Here is a 14952-nt window from a genome sequence, read left to right as displayed (position 1 = left end):
TTGGCTGATTAGTAATGAACATTAATCATAATTAAAGGCATGTCATTATTTGAACTTTTGAATTTGTGTCCTTTCAATGTTTATATGACTGTTGCAGCAGCTGCAAATATTGTTGTAAACACATGACCACATCCATGGAAAGAAATCTGTAAATGATCAGAAGACTACTGAAAGCAGGGCTTTTTTTCCCCTGGACTTTAAATGGTGTCAGCAGCATAGTTACCTTCACAATATATTTCCCATTTTCTTCCTAATACAGAGAAGAGCCAGCTTTGCCTTCCTTCACAAACCCCTGTGCACGGATAACAATCCAAATTAATTCTGATAGCATCTTTATATGCCATTTGCACATTGCAGGAGAATGTGCAAGTGAGGGAGGGTAAATGTTTAGAGAAGAAGGTGCTGTCACAGCCTGTGGCCAGCGGGTGTGTGCTGTGGACACGTCACCCCAAAAACGCCTTGTAGGACGCACCGAGGTGAGGTAAAGCACAAAGCATCTCTCTCATCGTGTGCCCAGAGAGGTTGGGCCCAAGAAACAGCAAAACTGGGTTTGTTTTTAGAGGGTTTGTTCCCACGCAGCCTCCAGCACGCTCACCCCGTGTGTAGTGGACAGAGTTTTAATTTCCAGCTCTGCCTGCAGGGAAATGAAGGAGCGTGTGTGTGTTTGAGACCTGCTGCTTGTCCTTGCTGAGGTCACACTAGTTCAGTGAGAACTGGGTTTGGCTTCCCATGACACAGCAATCTGAGGGGAAAAAATACGAGAATCTGGCTTAAATGGCTAATGGGAAATGCAGATGTGTCCGCAGGGGCAGGGCTGAGCCTTGTGCTTCTACTGACAGGAGTCTTGCATGACCCAAAATGTCAAAAGTTTAAAGCAACTGGACCTTTAGAGAGAGTTTGCAGTGCCCCCAGCCCGACTTCCCCAGATTCCATCCATCCTGCTCCTCGTCCTCCCTCACAACCTGGATTTTGTCTTCCTTCAGCCCAATCCTGCATGAAAACAAGAGGGAATTGGCAGGGGCTGTGATTTTCCTTCTGCTCTCACATCCATCTCAATAAATCTGAGGGTGGCTTCTGAGTTCAAAGTAGCAGCAGTTTTAAGCATTGTCCTGCACGTTCTGCTTTTATTCCTGATTTTTCTCTCATTGAATGCAGCCTCACGTCGGAGAGGGCATTGTCCCACTGACTGCAGCAAGCAGGCAGTACAGAATAAGGGAACACTTATTTTTTATCAGCTCCCATTGCTTTAATTTGTGATGCCAGGCCCTGTAATCACATCTGTGAGTTTTGCAGGAGGGTGGAATTCCACTCAGTTGTATTGATGTAGGCATAGAGTGCAACCTGTGTGTTTTCCTCAGCCTTTTTCTCGTTTAAAACCCTTTTAAATGAACCCTTTTTGTTATTCTTCTTATGTTTCCTCTTGCCCTACTTCATGTCCCAAGTTAAAAACCACCATTAAAGGTTTTACAGATAACTGCTTATTTTATTGCATCCTGCAGGCAGAGCTCACAGGTTGAGAGGAAAGATGTGCCAAACTGGGGTTTCCCTGAGAGAATTTCCTTTGTGATGGAGAATTCTGGCTCCAGCCAATTCTTTAGCCAAATTTTCTTTGTTAACCTTCGTTTCAGAATGTGACCACTTAATACTAGAAGAAAATATGGCCTTTAATTCTTATTCTTAGGTTTTTCCCTGTTGGCTTTCAAACCAATGATATTTCTGAGATGCAGATGTGTATCTGTGTTTTCTTCCAGTGATGAGCAATGGCAGCACTGCAGGTCCTCAAATGAGTGCAAGATGATAATATTTTACAAGAAGAAACCTTTGTTGGTGAAAAATTAAGTAATCAATTTCCTAGATTCTTTTTTTTTGCAGAAAACATTTTTTTTGTGAGGAAGAAAAAAAAAAGTGGTTTTGACATCTTCAGAAATTAAGGTTTTCATGTAAAACTTTCTTGAAAAAAAAAACCCGCAACCCAACACTTTCTTTTTATAATGAAAGTAAAAGAGCTTAAAGTCGCAGTGAAATATTCTGCTCCCAAATTACTTCTTGTTTGATGCACTGGAAATTACATTTTCTGAGGTAATGAAGAACAAATTGTGTTGTAGCAGGAGCCAAACATTCTTGTTCCAAACAAAAGGTTGTTTGTACAACCTGTGTGCTGGAGTGTGCCAGGAAGTGTGTGAGGAAAGAGCAGGGACACTCCAGATGCCACACTCTGCCAATCCTTCCATTTTCAGGTTTTTTGAATTGCAAAGTTGATCTTGTGTTTTGGATGGAATAAAACAGATCCAGGTCCAACAAGCAGTCTGTCTTCAGTGGCCTGATAAATTGTTCTTAATTTTCTGGAATAGGTTAATTTCATTTAGGTAAGGAAAGGCAAAAAAGCAGGCTTTTCAGGGCACTGCCAAAAAGAAGATTAAGTCAGCATCAAATCCATTAGTCAACCAATTTATCTATGTTGGCTAGCACCATTTCAGCCTCTTTGTCTTAGCTTTTTTTTTCCCCTTGGGTGACAGTTTAGGGAACTCACAATTTCACTGTTGTGTTGCAGCATTACATGGTGGTTGCTCTGCATAAAACTAGGTTTACTGCTCTCTTATATATATTTTTTTAAGCAGATTTCATTTAGTTTTATTTTTTTCATGGCAACTTTTTCTTCTTCTGTGAATGTGCCATTTCTTTGAAAGCTCATTTCTGGGACTATGCAATCCTAATCATTGTGGTAGGCTGCTGCAGAACATGCCTGTAGTAGAAGTTGCCTCTATTAATTCACATGTTTATGTGTCCATCGTTATTCAGTGCCAGCTCTGAGTTCCTTTCAGGACACTATTCCAGGCTCCACAGCTTGCTTGGGATTTTCTTGGCATTCTTTGTTTTCCTCATTTTATTTTCCTATGACAGAGGATTGGAGATTCCTCATAGAGGTTCTTGTATCAGTGGAAGTCTAACCACTGATGGAGACTTTTTTCACCTTTGGAATATTTCTAACGTGTGTATCTTTTGAGGATCCTTTGCTAATTCTCTGGTTATATTTTTCAAATTCTTCCAAGAAAAATGTATGCCAGCTTTTATCCTTGCCTTTGCTGGTGTTGCTGGAGCTGTTAGGGATTCCAGGAAAAGTACTGGCTTAGAGGAGACTTCTGCTAATAACTTCTTGCCCACAATGAGTTTCCATCTTCTAATCTGAGACACTGAAGGTGAATTAATTCCACTTGAAATCAGCAGCAACCTCTCAACAGGGAGTGTTCCCCTGCCACCACGGTGGGAATGGAGTTGGTGGGAAGAGTGTTGCCTATGGAATTTGAAGTTGTATTTGAAGTGCTACCATTCAGCATTTTTTATTTAAACTCCTCCCAGTGTGGGGGATTGTGGGGAGCTCCAGGAGTGGCAAACAGGGATGTGCTTCTGCATCTTATTCTGCTCCTGAGCCTGCTCTGCTGTACGGGGTGAAGTGTTCAGTGGGGGAGGACTGCCCGAGAGCCAGAAGGTGAGCGTGTTAATATTTTAATTAAAATAAAAAATAGAAATATTTCAATTTCTGTTCTGCCTTCCAGTCAATGACATCCTTGTACTTGTAGATACCAGGGAATCCAAGGGAGGCAGATCTTTTGCTGGCAGAGCAGGAAGCTGAAACCTGCAGAGGCAGCGGTTTGCTCGTGCTGCATGGCAATTAACTGGAGAAGTCCTTGCTCCAAACAGGAATGTGTCTCTTGTTTGTCCTTACATTCAGTTCTCCTATATAAGGCTAGTTCTTGCTAATTAAATGCAGAATTACGCAGTGCAATCACCTTCTGCCCTCTAAAGAAATAGAGAACAAAACCTGTCAGCACTGCACTCCTCCTGCTGTGGGATAATCTGGAACTGGCTGCTGGTTATGTACTTAATTTGTTTGGTTTGTCAGTGTTTATTAGGGGCCTCACTGAAGCAAAATCATCTCATCCCCTCTGGAAATCAGCGTCCTTGTAGCAGAATGTACAGCTTGGCTTGCAGGATACTTTTTAGCCCTGAGTATTTCCCTGTGGTTTTTGTGGTGCCTCTACAAAATCAGCTCCAGGTGTGAGTTGTGCAGGCCTTGTGCAGTCCTGTTCCCCCAGCAATCCCAGAGGCTTTTTGTAGAGAATTTGGGAGAATTTGGGAGTGCTGATAGCTGGTGACAGGTATGGCCTTGACCTCTCTGGGAAGAAGGAAATGTGTGGTCTGTTCTGGGCTGGCACTGCTGCCCATCAGCATACCCCACATTGAATACTTGCATATTATAATGGAGTATTGTAACACCAAGTGAACAGCAGTAAAACTCAGCCTGGTAAGATTTATTACTTTAATATTGGAGGGTTTAAGATGATACCAGATTAACATATTCATGGGGTTTTAGGAACTGCTTGGGTATTAACTGCTACCTTTTAATCTGAAAACTTTGCAAGGGTGTCGCGTCTCCTCTGCGCTAATGACTCAGTCTGTCTTTGTAAGAGGTTGAATTTCTTTACATGGTGTTTTGAGACTAAATATGAAAGAGGGGAAATGGCCCTTAATTTTAACAAGTTCCCATTTGGTTTAACAGCTGCTGTGAGATCTCTCTTGTCTTTTTGGCTGTGTTTGCCACTTTGGCAGTGTGTTTCTGGTTGTCAGAGTCATACAGAGTTCTAATGGAGTACAACACTTTTTTCTTTTCCCTACAGCTGTTATTTGTCATTTGATATAACTCTGCCTTGTGAGAGTTTTATTCCTGAATAAATGATAAAAGGACAGCTAGTATCAGAAGGCAGTGCTGGCATGAGAGTTTCTTTGTCGCTAACACAGAAGAAGGCATCTCTCTCCTTTTAAAGGATGTGTTGTGTGGCTGAATTTGGGAAAGCCTTTCAACTCCTGAGGGAGCCAAAGCCAGCCTCTTCCTCTGCTCTGCCCTGTCCTAATTAGCAGTCAAACTCCACGCCCAGTGCTCCCAGTGCCAAGGCACTGACTGCTGGCAGTCACTGGAGGGTTGTTTTTCATTGCAGGGCAGTGAACACTCTGTGTTTCTCCACTGTGCCCCCAGATGAGGGCTGTGAGACCTGCCCATGCTCCTTGGGGTTCATCTTCCTCTTCCTCAGAGCCAGAGGCAGCCAGAGCTGGGTGGTGTCACAACCTGGCCACGGTGTGACCCTGGGGAGGTTCTGGCTCAGACTGGAGAGTTTGCTGCATGGGCTCTGTTATTTTGTGTAAATCTGTTGTTGAAGCTGCAAATCCTGGTTCCTGTTAATTCTGACATTACAGTTAATCCCCTGATTCCTTAGAATACACACAGAACTCAGCTGAGCTGTTTAGTGTAAAGACATTTCATGGGTTGTTGTACAAGGGTGGTCCTGCTGGGTTGAAGGTGATTTCCACCCTCTCAAGATGTTTCTTGAGCTCCCTAAATAAATGTGTAACCAACACTGGTGTGCTGCCATGCCTGACAGGGAAATACACACCATAACACCACATGCTGCCAGTTCTGCTTGGGAGGAAGAGATTGTTTGCTGGACTCCACTCATTCCATTTCCAGCAACGTGCCAAGCAAATTTTTGGACAGGATTTCTGCAAAGCTCTTTGTAATGCACACTAACCTTGCCTTATGTCTCCCTGTCCTCTCTGTGTTTCTGTGCTTTTGGGTTTCCCTTTGAAGGGCAACATGCTGTGAGTTTGCATTCCCTACCTGGATATTTGTGTTACTCTGGTGCTGGGAACTAGAAACCCTCATCCTTTCTAACCCTGCCAAATCAACCCCCTCTTAGAAAAGTATCTTTAATGATATGATAATAATAATGATTTCATGGTGAATGTATAACACTGGTATTTGTTTCAAATACTTCTCCCTAGAAGACTCTGTATTAAGCCCATGCTTCATTTCATCCTTAAAACTTCTCTCACTTTGGAGTTAGTTCATAAACAAAATTACTTTATTGGGGACAGATAACAACATGGGGTTTCAGCAATTAAATGAAAAGTAGCAGGGAATCCTAAGGAGAGGAAATGGAGGGTCATAAATGGCTCTGAAGAGGCTTGAAGGCAGGAATTAATATCTTATGCTTAATGAATGACAGCTCTTCAAAAATGCTGTTAGATAAAGCAGTATAGGAGTGGAGAAGAGGGCATTTCAGAAACTACATAGAGTGAGAGAGGTTTTTCTTTTAGAAATTCAGCAAACTTGACCATTTCTCCTGTCTTTGGAGAGGGTGGCAAATGAAAGCATGACCTCTAAAAGTGATAGAAATTCCAGCACTTCAGGAGCAAAAGGTAGTGTGAAAAACTATAGCTTTTTCCTCTATTTTGCCCTTGCCAGAGGAGAGATCTCACACTGACTGCAGGTCTGAGTTATTCCTTTCTTTTTGAGTTTGCTCAACCTAAAGCTTTTCCTTTATGGTAGCAAGTATGGTGGAAGATAGCTTGGATTTGAGTAAGGGCAACGTAGTTATAGAAATCACAGAATCAGAGATTCATTAAGGTTGGAAAAGAACTCTAAGATCATTAAGTCCAGCACTAAGCTATATTTCCCCAGTGCCACATGCTCAGGTTTTTCAAACACTTGAAGGGATGGTGATTCCACCATTTACCTAAACAGCTTCTTCCAAGTGAAGAAAGACATCAATTTTTAAGAGCTGTGGCTGAGGGGGGATGATGAATCAACCTCTCAGAGTTCCCTTCAGCCCTGTTGTTGCTGATGGGATTTATAATCACACTCTTGGCTATACAAACATGGAATTTGGGAGTAAAATCTGCTTTACCAAGCACCAGCTGGCTTGAAAAGTCCACTCAGGGTTAGCATTAAAGGGCTGCTTGCAGTCCTCACCTCCTGATGGGTTCCTGATGGGCTCAAGTTAACACATCGCCACTTTGAAGTGTGGAGGTGTGGATGTTCAGTAGTTTCAGAGAAGAAATGTCTGTGATTTATTTCTTGCTGAGAAAAGTTCATTAGGGAGAAAAAGGGGAAGGAGGGACACTGAAAGCACCATCGATTGATGGTGGTTATACAAATCTAAGAGTAGGCCTGCCCTTATCACTACAGATTGGAAAGTAGGACTCGGGGGTATTCCAGGATTAGGCAATTTAGTTAAATTCGTCAAAGTTTCTTTGGCTTATGTGGATGGCCTTTTTTTCAGCATCTTTTATTCTTTACGGAGCTTTTTTTTTTTTCTTTTTTGCTGAAGGCAAAGTTTGTGTAAGAGCAGAATCCAGCAATGTTCTTCTATGAGAAGCTGTTGATAGCCAGCCTCATCAAGTATTATCCACAAGTGTGAGATCTGCCCTGGAATATTGCTGCCTCTAAGTCTGGCTGCTGACTTCCTTCAGTAATTCAGGTGTCACTGTCCCATGGAGTCTTATTTACCTTCAAACCACTTGGATATAATCCACCACTAGACTCCCACTGAGATCAGTGTTGGAGCACACCCACTCCAACCATTTGTTCACACAGGCTCATGTTGGAACACATTTACTCTGGACTTTACTGCAAAAACATCTTTTCTCCTTTTATAGGCCCAGACATTGCACCTCAGTGTTTTCTAAGTCAGTAGGAAAAGAACAGAAGCAGACTCCCTAGTCCAACTTTCTCATATCATTGATTGTTTCTTGTGTTTCTTCCCGTACCCAGGCTTGACATGAGTTCTGTAAACCCTGTGGAATATCTGGAGTGAATCTTTCGCTGATGTTCTGGGAAACACTGTTTCTTGGATTCCTTTCTGGGAAAATGAGGACATGAGAGTTGTTTTTTTTTATTTTCCAGTATCATTATATTCTTACTGAACCAACTTTAACTGTTTGCATTGGACTTTTGCCTATGTAATAGTAGCAGAGTCCCTAAAGTGTTTCCAGGTGAAAGTCACTCTCCATTTCCAATGGGATTAGTTAACAAACTGTGCTGGTGAGGAGGAGCAGGAGCAGCTCCTGGGCTCAGCTGTGGTGGTTCAGCAGGGCTCTCCAGGGCAGTCAGACAGGATTTTTAACACTAAAATGAGCTGTGGATTCATCTCTGACTGTAGTTCTGCCTGACAGCTGCCTAGGAATTGGTTGCTTGCACACAGCCCTTTTCTGGGAGCACACTTTGACCAACACCAACAGCAAAAAGAGCATTATTGAGGCTATTAAGCCTGAATTGACAGATTTTTTTTTCTAGAATAGTAACAGATGGCAAATGGTGGTGGTACAGCTGCCGGGACTGGGAGAGGATGGATGTTGGTTTGTCATTTCAGTGGATGCTGGCAATAATTCATATTTACGTTTATACAGAGTCTATCCTCTTCGAGAGCACTTTACAAACCAGGTGATAAATAATGAGCCTGGAGATAACGAGGGCTGGTGGAGCTCATCCCTGTGCCCCTGTGGCCAGTGTGGGAGGGTAAATGTGAGGGCATTGGCATGTGCTTGCTGCTTTACATAGCAGTGCCACTCAGCAGGGACGTCAGGCAGAACAGGAGTTCAGGGGGACACTGATATCCAGGGTGTCAGGGATAATTTGGGTACGTGGACTGACCTCTGGAATTTGGAATTGATATGAGAAGGAATCAGGATTTTGTGTGGATTGGCTCATTGTCTCACAGCGTTACTGCAGGTGATGAGTTTGGTGGGTATAACAGTGAAATGACTGAAATCTGGGGCTCATAACCAGAAAATGCACTTTTAACACTTCTTTTGTATTTATTAAGAGCTGGATCAAGACTCCCACTTACTCCTCCTCCATTATTAGCAGATTCAATTGCCATAATTGCATCCAGGAAAACCATCACACTAGCAAAAGCTAAGTTTAGAAATCCATAAGAATTACAGCACTGTGGTTTTCCCTCTTGCAAAGGGTCAGGACTTCCAGGAAAACACAGGAAGTAGTCATTAAAAGGCACTTAAATGGATATTAAATGGTATTTTAGAAACTTGTAAAATGTTGAAGGTAGGTAAAAAGTCAACTTTTTATCATTTTTTCTTTCTTTATATTATGTTCAGATCACCTTTTCAGGAAGGAGTGCCCAAGGTGAGCAGGATGTGTTAGGATTAATGGGTAATAACATTTGGAAACTTGCCAACCACTGTTTCCCTGGGATGGTGTAAAACTTATTTTTTTATATAAAGTATTTGAAATTCTGGACATGGGGAAGTTGCTATGCATTGGTACCAGAAGAGGCCTCACCACTTTTTAAAGGCTCAGAAGACAGAATTAAATAATTTTAATTCATTTGAGAGTGAATGTCCAGCCACCATTTGTGTAACAGCAAGGGAAAAATCCTCCTCTTTACATTGCTTCCAGTGTAATGGTAAGTGATATAAGGAAAGAGACAAAATCATGCTAACAGGGCTGTTCTCTAATTTCTACCTCATTTCCACAGACTTCTGAGCTCAGCTCAGGCTGTGGATCTGGCTGGTGTTGGCCAGATGAAAGTTATGAATCTCTGGGGTGTGAACACTGCCAGCTACTGCCCTTTCCTGCATTCAGCTGGAGTGGCTGAAGGCAGGGCTCAAGGATGGTTTTGGCAGCAAGACAATTCGAAAGTCATGACTTAAAACTCTAAAATCCAGTAATCCTTCACCTGGCAATGTAAACAATCCTTTTGCCATCAGCCAAGATAATCTGTGGTGCATAACAAATGTAATTGAAGCTCTTTGGGGCTGCTCCTTTCTTCTCCAGTAAATAGTGTGAGGTTTTTCTCCTCCTTTCTCAGAGGTCAGGGCAGCTTTCACAGCTCCAGTGATGTTCTGGTGAGGAGGCTGGTGGAGCCAATGATGCCAAAGAGGAGGAGGAGGAGGAGGAGGAAGGGGAGGAGGAGGAGCAGAGTTTGCTTGTGGACTGCCTTGCCCTTGCTCTGTGCATCTGCAGGGCTGGCACAAGGCAGGGAGTAGCTCCAAGTGCCCACAGTTTTCCCAAAGGGAATGATGCCAGCAAAGCAGATAATAGTTGGTAGCCCATAGCATTATTGCTCTTCTCTGGCTTCATGGTTGTGCTGAGGGGGTCTCAAAGGACTGTTTTCAGGAGTTAAATTATTCTGGAGTTTTATGCATTTTTTAGGGCTTTCATAATGTCCTTAAATTGGATATTTCCACATTGTCTAATTGTATATCCTAAGAATGCTGTGGGTTGGCAATGCCTCCTGTCCTCCTTGTTATTACCCTCTGTATCATTTTATACAGCACAGTCAGGATTTGAGAGCAGCTGACAGCCCAACTGCACTGTCTGCTTAACTGCAGGAAACCACATTTTATCCCCCTCTGAATGCTAATGGAGTAATGATAACAGATAATTAATTGAATGCCTTTTCCTTTCTTTTGTTTGCTCCTCTCTTTGAACATACTCCCTAAATACACAAATAAAATCCTCAATTAAAATTTATGGATTAATGAATTGAACAACAAATCTTTTTCTTTTTTCTTTTTTTTTTTTTTCTTTTTTTTTTTTTTTTTCTGCCTGGATCTCAGTGAGAATTTTGCTGATTTTCACTTGTGCTCCCCTGTCAAACATTTTCAGTTGTCAAAATGGGTAAGTATACCCTGTGGGCACCTCAGAGGTATCAGTGCTTATCAGAAAGGTGGAAGGAGATAAATCTGGGATTCCTCCTGTGTCATTGCTCGTGGTGTTCACACTAAAATCCAGGAGCTTGTAAGGATCAGTGCAATGGGTCACACTCCCCTGCAGAAGGATGGTTCTCACTGCACTTTGATGGGGGAAATATTTTAAATATTTTTCTACCCCAGGAATGAGCCTTTAGAATCTGTGGCATTTGTCAGAGTGTGGGCTCAGCATCCCCCACCACCCACTTAATCCCAGCAGTACCTGGTCAATATGATGGCCATGCTCAGTGATATCTTTATGTCATAAAAAGAAGAAAATTGATCTGGAAGCGTTTTCTATGAACTGCCACTTAGTTTGCAGAGCTGAGCACATCTGCAGGCTGGAGGTTAGTGACATACAAGCAATCCCACAGCAAGTGGCAGGTAAAAACAGGAAGAAGAGGCTGTCACAGCTAATAAAGAGTCTTCTTACATGCTGAATAAAGCTTTTTATGACTATATTTTTGCTTGGAGCAAATAGTACATTTTGTTTCTGTTTTGCAGTGAGCATAAGCTTTGGAAGGTTAAACAGAGAGTATTAGATTATGGTAAGTGGTCATCAGAGGTTTGCTTTACAGCCGTGGCCTGTTAAATTGTTTACTGAACCTCATTTTATATATGTCTGTGAGGCTGATGTGTGTCTTAAATTCTTAATTAATTAAGAATTAATTAATTCTTAATTCTTAATTTAATTCTTAAATTAACTTCAGTTGCCAGCACTCCAGTGCTAACTTCAGGTTGCACTGAGCATCTCTATCTTGTTCACCTGAAGGTAACAGTTCTGTAATTCTGCAATACTGCAGCAAGGAATATAAAAGAAGAATAACAAAGAAACAAGAGGTTTGGCTGTTTGGATGTTTTAAGATGTACAAAAAGCGACAACTTCCAGAAAAATAATTTTATCTCCTTCTCCCCCCCTCACATTTTAACCCTGTTTCTGGGTTCAGGATCAAAACCCACAGCCTGTAAAGGACAGCCCACAGCTGCAGTGTGGGAAAAGCAGGGAGAGGCTGGATCTGTGGAGCCAGGGGATTTCCAGCTTTCCTCTCGAGCAGGCAGTGCCATGACCCTGCTGTTTGTACAGTGATGCTCAGTTAATCTCTGTAGGACAATACCTGCTTGGATGGAAGTCAGGTGCTGTTGGGGCAGCCTGCCAGTGAAGACTTTTACGTATGTGGTTTATTGATTTGCAGAATTCATTGAGGTATTCCCACGTTTCCTAGAACCAGGGCTTGACAATAAGTCCTCAGATAACCTGTGTTGTTGGATAATCCAGGCAGAGTGAGAGGTAGGGCCAGGGAACTGCTGGAGTGCAGGAGCAGACTGCTGGAGTGGGCAGAAATAGATTTATGGGAGCAGAGGGGAAAATGAAAGAAATGCTAGGGCACGAGATGTTCTGGGATAAATTCCCTTTTGCATCACTTGCACATGCATATAATCTGCTCTGCAGCTGAGCTTCAGGTTGTTTGGAGTTGGGGATTTTTTTCCCTAAACAATTGTTGATTACACTGTGAACAGTGTATTGTACCTCTATAATCTGTAGCTTTGTTTTGGTGTTCAGTAATGTAAAAGAATTTATAATTTCTCTGAAAATGTGGATAAGTCTGTATTACCAGTGTTACACTTGCCTTTCTCCACCGTTCCTGCCTCTTCATGTGTGACTCTGTAAGTGGGGGATGGAGCACAGTGGCACATGAGCCAGTTTATACTGAGTAGAAATTTAAAAAGGGACAGAAAATGTGAAAGCTAATAAGGAAATATAGTCACATGCCAACAAGGAGAAAAAGATACATCTGAAAATAGCGTTACAGAAGCAGATAAATTTAAATTGAAGATAAAGCCCTGCTGGTGTTATTTGTGGGCCAGACTCCTTTGTTTTATAGTGGAAAAATGTAAAAAAAAAAAAAAATTAAGATCATTGGCAGGAGACTGTTTTTTACCTTTCCTAAAAGCCACATTTTAGATGCTTCCCATTCTGCAGTGTCTTTGGGAAGGAGGGTCCAGCCTCGTCCTGCAGAGGGAAGGACATGAGCTGTTGGTGCAGGGTTCAGCCCACGGTGGTCTCACAGCAAACCAAGGACTGCAAGGCTAAAGCAATGTTTAACTCAAATTACCCCTATTTTAATAATTAGCCAGTAGCCATTTCCCACACTTTGAAGGGCATGTTCTGCTTTGGTGGCATGCCATGCACCCCCTCTTTCCAGTACTCAGCCACTAAAAATTCACTGATTTTTATGGGTCTGTTTTATGGGTCTGACTCGCCCCTTCATCCCACCAGAAGAAAAGGATGAAGTTGAGCTCATTCCCACATAAACTGGGAGATGGGTTTGTGTCTGTGAAATAGTACTGAGTGATAAAATACTTTTAAAATACTTATATAAAATACTGGCTGTATTTCCAGGCACCCAGCACCCTGCCTGGGCCATAGGTCTGCTGGTGGGTAGGAGAAACGAGACTATTGAAGGTCCAGAGCAGGGGAGGGCAGGTTTGCTCCCTGATAGGAGGAGGAGATTGTCCTTTTCTCCATAAAACCATCTCATTTTCTCCCTGCAATGAAATTCTGTCAAAATAACACATGCAATACTGTGCTCTTGGATTGAATCCAAACTACAAAGTTTGTCCTGTGAATATTATTTCTATAGATTTTTTTTCCTTATATTTTTACTTCCTTTCAAATATTCAAATTAGTTAAGAAAGACCAGCAGAAATGGCTTATTTCTTCCACCAGCTGGCAGTGAAGTGAGACTAGTAATTTTCCCTATGATTTTTCTAAGCTTTGGATTAAATCCACGGATGTGGTGTTTTAAAGTAGGGAATATTCAGCTTTGTTCTGCTCTGTTTGGTTTGGAACTGGATGGTGAATGTGTTTCTTTCATGGCCAGCAAAGGCAGAGACTTTCTGGCTGCCTGTGTATAAATGTGTAGTCAAGCAGGACAGGTCTGGTGAAGAGGGAGAGTTGTGGTCCAATTTCTGGAGTCTGTCTCCAGCATCCTCTTGAAATCCCCAAAATTTGATTGCTGACACCTCTCTGTCTCTGTTTTGCTCTCTTGAAAATTGTTTTAGAAAAGGCTTCCATGAGTAAATTCTGGTGCTGGGGGCACATTTTCTTTTTGTTGAAGTGCATATTTTTGATTGAGTGAATAAAAGTTTTGCTGCAGAAGAGCATTCCCTCTCTGGGGTGCCTGCAGCATCACTAAGCCTGGCCACAGTTGGTTCTGCCCTTGACAATGGGCGTAAATGGAATTAATTATATGGAGAACCAGGTTCAGTAACTGCATTTTAAAAGGCTCTGAGTAAGTTATTAAATCAGCAAGAAAGCAGCACTGAGGCCCAGCAGACGCAGAAGCTGTGTGCTGTGGTAAACCTGTGTATGTAAAATTTCTCTCTAAAAAGGTTTTAGCACTTCACATGACCTCTGCTAATACTTATTTTTAAGTGACACTCTGTGTCAGCTGCCTCAGCCCCACACTGCCAGGGGCTATTCTCCAGCCTGGACTGCTTTCCAGTCAGCATGAAGTGGCCTGATATGAGCTGTTGACTTGTCCTAATAGTTTATGTTGGCACAAATATAGCCATGACCCAACGGCAGTGGCAATGCAGCCACGCTTTCCAACAGCCCTTGGGTGTCTTTTCCAAGTGCTAAACCCTGTGACCTGGTTGAATGTAGATGTAAGAGAGTCCTTTCAGGGATACTGTTCAAAATACCTCTTTTTAGTAATATTTTAAAATCTGTATCTACTTTGCTAGACAGCAGGATATGAGGGTTTGAAGAGAAGGTGCAGGTGTGATCAGTTGGATGGGATGTTGCCTGTATCACATAGGGGCACAGGTGTTCACACCTTAAATGTGTTATATGTAACTCCATTCTCTATATATACTCTTCTCTGTGTCTATATATATCTGCTGTCTAGTAATATTTTCCTTCCTGCTACTGCAGATACACCTGAAAGTCGCAAAGTTAGGAAAACCAACTACTTTTTCTAGTGTGCTGTCCTGTAACTGAAGTGTTGAGCTCCTGCTGAAGTGACACTCTGTGTGGCCATCAAAATGCTGAGTATTGACACATGTCCTTTTCAACATTAGAGCTAGTCCTGTAGTTACACCAGTCCCCACAAGACCTCGGGGTCCTTTTCTTCATGCAATCCTCTACGCTGGCTGGCAAACTGAACAGGAAGGCTTTTTGCCTCCCTAAAAATACTCCAGACTCATGAAATGAGTGGTGTTAGAAGGTCACTGTTCACCTGGGTCATTGGAGGCTGCTCCTCATGGTGGAGCTGGCAGGTGTTGTCCCATTTTTAATCCAATAAGGCTTAAAATATTTTATACTTGCAGGGACTCTGAAGTCTCTGTTGTAGAGCGTAAATGAACAACCTGCAGCACAAACTCTGCAGAGATGGCTGACTGCAG

General features: G+C 42.4%; 1 protein-coding gene across 3 annotated transcripts in view; it reads left to right on the top strand.

The window, feature by feature from the left end:
* GPR50 (G protein-coupled receptor 50) overlaps positions 1 to 14952 on the top strand; it is a 35638-nt gene that overhangs the window by 15563 nt on the left and 5123 nt on the right. The window contains exons 2-3 of one of the 3 annotated variants that reach the window (XM_063416675.1): positions 10414 to 10474; positions 11050 to 11093. The exons of 1 other annotated variant lie outside the window; for it this stretch is intronic. In XM_063416675.1, coding sequence (XP_063272745.1) covers positions 10414 to 10474; positions 11050 to 11093 — 105 coding nt within the window. The remainder of the gene's footprint in view (positions 1 to 10413; positions 10475 to 11049; positions 11094 to 14952) is intronic. One more of the 3 variants, XM_063416677.1, reaches the window with a different exon arrangement.

Source organism: Prinia subflava, chromosome 20 (assembly GCF_021018805.1).
Source record: "Prinia subflava isolate CZ2003 ecotype Zambia chromosome 20, Cam_Psub_1.2, whole genome shotgun sequence".
NCBI classification, from domain to species: domain Eukaryota; kingdom Metazoa; phylum Chordata; class Aves; order Passeriformes; family Cisticolidae; genus Prinia; species Prinia subflava.
This window is presented reverse-complemented; position numbering and strand designations above follow the sequence as displayed.